The 1,692-nt window shown below is 40.5% G+C and overlaps 1 protein-coding gene across 1 annotated transcript in view; it reads right to left on the bottom strand.

Moving 5' to 3' along the window:
• Positions 1 to 958, bottom strand: part of LOC138860281 (RNA-binding protein 25-like) — a gene marked incomplete at its 3' end in the record, with an annotated part of 26,512 nt that extends 25,554 nt beyond the window's left edge. Inside the window, exons 1-2 of the mRNA XM_070117485.1 lie at positions 955 to 958; positions 441 to 590 (exon numbers count right to left, since the gene is read on the bottom strand). Coding sequence (XP_069973586.1) covers positions 441 to 590; positions 955 to 958 — 154 coding nt within the window. The remainder of the gene's footprint in view (positions 1 to 440; positions 591 to 954) is intronic.
• Positions 959 to 1,692: the final 734 nt, after the last annotated feature.

Here is a 1,692-nt window from a genome sequence, read left to right as displayed (position 1 = left end):
CACCACCACCATTACCATCCCCATCGTCACTACCATAACCATCACCACCATCGCCACCACCATTACCATTAACATCATCACCATCACTACCATCACCATCACCACCACCATTACCATTAACATCACCACCACCACCATCACCACCATCACCATTACACCATTACCATTACCATCATCACCATTATCATTAATATCATTACCATTAATCTCATTACCACCATCATCGCCATCACCATCACCATTAAAATCATCACCATCATCATCACCATCACTACTATCCCCATTACCATCACCACCACCATTACCATTAATATCATCACCATTATCATTAATATTATCATTAATATCATTACCACCATCATCGCCATCACCACCACCATTAAAATCATCACCCTCATCGCCATCACCACCACCACCATCACCACCATCGCCACCATTACCATTACCATCATCACCATCACCACCATAACTTGCACTGCACTTGAAGCAACGAGAGCTGGGCAGGTCGTTGACTTTCCCGCCAAGATTCGAACAGCTTTCACTACCGTGCCCTTCGAACACAGGTAATGGGGGGGGTCTCGATGGGGCTTCTGTTGGGGGTGGGATGTGGGGGGGTTGGTACCGTGAAAATAAGAGGTCATTCTTTTTTTCTCGTTTTTTTTCGTTTTTTTCGTTTTATTTTTATATCGTTTTGTTGGTTGATTCGTGTGGGTGTGTGTGTGTGTGTGTGTGTGTGTGTGGGTGTTTTGTGCTGTGTATGTGTGTGTATTTATAAAAATGTGTATATCTCTGTGTGTGTATTTTTTTTCTTTCTTATTTTTCCATTTGGTCTGTGTCTGTTTCATGTATACATTTTTTTCTCTCTCTCTTCATCTCTGCTTTTTTCTCATTTCTTGTACTCTGTTTTGTGTCTGTTTCATGTGAACATAATTATATTTCTTTTATTTTTTGTACCCATTTTGTGTCTGTGTCTACAATTTACTTTTTTAGTAATCATTTTCTAAGAGAGAAAGAAGGAGGGAGAAGGAAAAGAGAGAGAGAGAGAGAGACAGAGACAGAGACAGACAGACAGACCGAGAGCGAGAGATAGAGAGAAGAGAAGAGAGAAGAAGGGAGAAAGAGAATGTATATGCATAAAACACCCATATTATGTTATGATTCAAAACTTCTGAAAAATGTCCTTATATATTACAAAAGTGGAAACTTTTATATTATTGTTTATCGTCTCTCTCTCTCTCTCTCTCTCTCTCTCTCTCTATATATATATATATATATATATATATATATATATATACATACTTACATATGTGTGTAAATATAGCAATAACAAAATACGATGAAAGTGCAGTTGAAAAGTCTTCTTCAGGCACCGATTTATCAAAATCTCGAAAACGTGACCCGTACTTAGCGAAAAAAAAGTCGAAAGCCTAACCCTGAAATCTTTCCCGCGGCGGTAGTTCCCATTTTTCCCGCCAGGGGGCCGAAGAATAGCGGCGGGTTGAGGAAGGAATGGGGGAGGTGGGGGGGAGGGGGGAGGGGGAGGGGGGGAGGGAGGTCTAATAGAACAAGAAAAAAATAATCAGAAGTAAATTATTATGAATTAGAGCGGTAATAACTCATAGATGATATTTTATTCGCTGTCTCGGCGGGGTGTCGAGTGACCGCACGAGGTTTATAAAGCGCGTTAATGGC

Source organism: Penaeus vannamei, chromosome 40 (assembly GCF_042767895.1).
Source record: "Penaeus vannamei isolate JL-2024 chromosome 40, ASM4276789v1, whole genome shotgun sequence".
Taxonomy (NCBI): domain Eukaryota; kingdom Metazoa; phylum Arthropoda; class Malacostraca; order Decapoda; family Penaeidae; genus Penaeus; species Penaeus vannamei.
Note: the sequence above shows the minus strand (reverse complement) of the source record. Positions and strands in the feature narration are given on the sequence as shown.